Below are 2,615 nucleotides of genomic sequence, written 5' to 3' on the forward strand. Positions count from 1 at the left end.
CCAGCTGTGCATAGCCTGGGTGAGGGGAAGTTTTTGTCTCTGTTCCCCATCTGACTGCGTCATGGTGAGTTACCCGTAGCTGCTACCGCTGCCATAATCTGCACCACAGTAATAGGTGGCCTCATCCTCTGGCTGGACATTGGCGATGGTTAAATAGCGAATGGCACCGGAACTGGAAATGGTGAATCGATCTGGGACCCCATCTCCTTTGGTGCCAGAACTATACCAAAGAAATCGAGGGGCCTGGCCATCTCTCTGTTGGTACCATCCAACATTGTAGCTACTGTGCTGACTGCTCAGAGTGCAGGAGAGTTTCACGGTGTTTCCCAAGGACACTGAGTCCGAAGGCGGCTGAGTCAGCGTGGGCTGCGAGTTGGCACCTGGAACAAGGACAGGAATTAATTGATTATCATATTTTGACTGAATGCTGAAACAGAATCAAGGAGCGAGAAACTAGAAGTTAGTGAGGGAAACAGAAAAAAAAAGTGCTATCTAAAGCAAAGCGTGTGTTAAACCCTCATCACTGTACCGGAGCAGTAGATGAGCAGCATGAGGAGCAGAGGGGCCCAGGCCATGGTGGGGATGCAGATGAGTTCAGCCTCCTGGGGAAACGGGTCTGTGGCTGGAACCCGCCGATTCTCTCTTAAACCCCCAGAGCTGGAGAACGGCCCCTGCATGCAAATCTGTTCCCTGCTCACTGGCTGCTGCCGGCAGCACCTCCCTGCTGGGGAGAGAAACCGGAGACTGTTAAAGGGGAGCTCCTGTGGTGTGAACCAGGAGTGCTCAGATATGACAGAGATGAGAGACATACAGGGCCATGATAAGGTACAGGATTACTGTTCTCCTGTGATATTGCTTGGCCAGCTCCAGTGGCAAATTCCATCCCAGTCCCCAACTTGTACTGTGAAAGGCCCCCTCCCCCACAGCGAGATCGTGTACAGAGCACACTTTGCTTCAGGTAATGCCCTCTCCTTCTCTTTCCGAAATGACCAGTCTCACTGCACATAGTGGTCACAACCAGGAATTCAGAGTAGATTGTCTTTATGTCCAGACAGGAGTATAAACCAGAGGAACTCAGCCCAACTCGGCTCCTGTTGAATTCAAAGGCAAAACTCCCACCAGCTGCAGTTGTGCAGGGTCACGCCCAGGGTTTGCATTTTCAGGGAAGCTCATTTAACCTGCATTTTCACAGGCTCAAAGCCCAATAAAATCAACCAGCTGGAGCTGACACAACAGTGCTGTCAAGGAGAGGCAAAGGGATTTCCTGACGAAAGGGCTAAATTAATCCCTGGCTAATGCCATAGATTTCAGAGGGCTGGCACCAGGGCTGGACTTGGCCATTGTGTGCACAGGACTCTGCCAAAGGCCCCAAGGACAGCATCACTGGGCAATGGGCAAGTCCTGGGAGGAAAGTATCCTACAGGATGGGTGATTGGATGCCTGTGTGCAGCTGGGCCTCCTTCCAGCCCACAAAGTACTATCAGCATTATTCCTATTTATTTATTTAATTGTATTACAAACAGAGTAAACAGACAGACCCTGCCCCTGAGATCTGACTAGGAGCCTTCAATGTTACTAGCTGCTTCATCTCCAGGAGCCCAGATGAATCCCCAGGGGCTTGTGGATGAAATAAAACTACTGCGATGACCCTGGCTACCAGCCATTACTCAGGGAAATAGGCCTTTCGATATAAGTGACGTCTGCTTAGAGGATCTGCAGTGAGCTGCACATGGAAGTGCACAAAAGGGGAGGTTTAATTCCATCACTGTCCCTTCTGGGAATCAGGGTCATCTTCTATCATTATCACTTTCATGAGGCTAGAAATCCTCTCGGGATGGGATCAATATGGCCCCATAAAATCTCCCAAAACTTAACCCCAAAACAAACATAGCAGCATCCCGCCTGCTCCGTGCACTCCTAGCAAATTGACCAGGGGTCTAAGACTATAGCGTTCAACTGGCACAGTTCTCTTGTGGTTTGGGTAGATGGGAGATACCCGTGTCCTGTTCTATGGCAACCCGTAGAACAGACGGCTGTTCTCCGAACAGTGAAGGGAATTGAGCAGCACAGATGACAGCTAGTGCTCCAGTGAATAGCTGGTATGTTTTCTGACAGCTTTCCCTGGGGGATAGAATGGAGGGGCAGTCCACGCATTTCTGTTACTACAAATTCTAACCACGGGAGAAATGTCTTAACGGAAGTAGAGCCTTGTAGCCAGTTCACAACATCACTTTCTAGTTTCCTGCACGATACTGAAGGGAAACTCGCAGCCTCTTGTATGACAGGGTCATTCTGGGTACTACTCCAGTGATAGTGACATCCAGATGGCTCTTTGTGAAGCTCCTTCCTTTCCCAATTTACAGATGCCCTCAGAAGCCTGGGTGCTATTATCATGTGCTAACTAAGCCTGTATTTCACAGATAACATGGATTTTTGCAAGTTCCCGATCATTTTCTGATCTCTAGCCAGGGCTTTGCACAGTGCTTAATTTCCTGACTACAACGTCCAGCTTTTTGTGATCTGCAGACCACGCGTCTGGGAGAATGGAGGTTTTGGTCTTAGTTCCCCATCTGAATGTATCACTGTGAGTTACACGTTAGCACCCTCATTTACAC

At 49.4% G+C, this 2,615-nt stretch overlaps 1 gene segment (V, D, J or C); it reads right to left on the minus strand.

Annotated features, from left to right (window-relative positions):
- Positions 1 to 73: 73 nt before the first annotated feature.
- Positions 74 to 575, minus strand: LOC137157444 (immunoglobulin lambda variable 9-49-like; the record flags this gene model as incomplete). The annotated part of the segment is given in 2 exon segments: positions 74 to 380; positions 530 to 575. Coding segments are annotated over 2 exon segments (353 nt in total), but the record flags the coding sequence as incomplete, so codon positions are not given.
- Positions 576 to 2,615: the final 2,040 nt, after the last annotated feature.

The sequence above is a fragment of the Emydura macquarii genome, unplaced genomic scaffold (assembly GCF_026122565.2).
Source record: "Emydura macquarii macquarii isolate MOO-44397 ecotype Brisbane River unplaced genomic scaffold, CSIRO-AGI_Emac_v2 contig_1521, whole genome shotgun sequence".
Lineage (NCBI taxonomy): Eukaryota > Metazoa > Chordata > Testudines > Chelidae > Emydura > Emydura macquarii.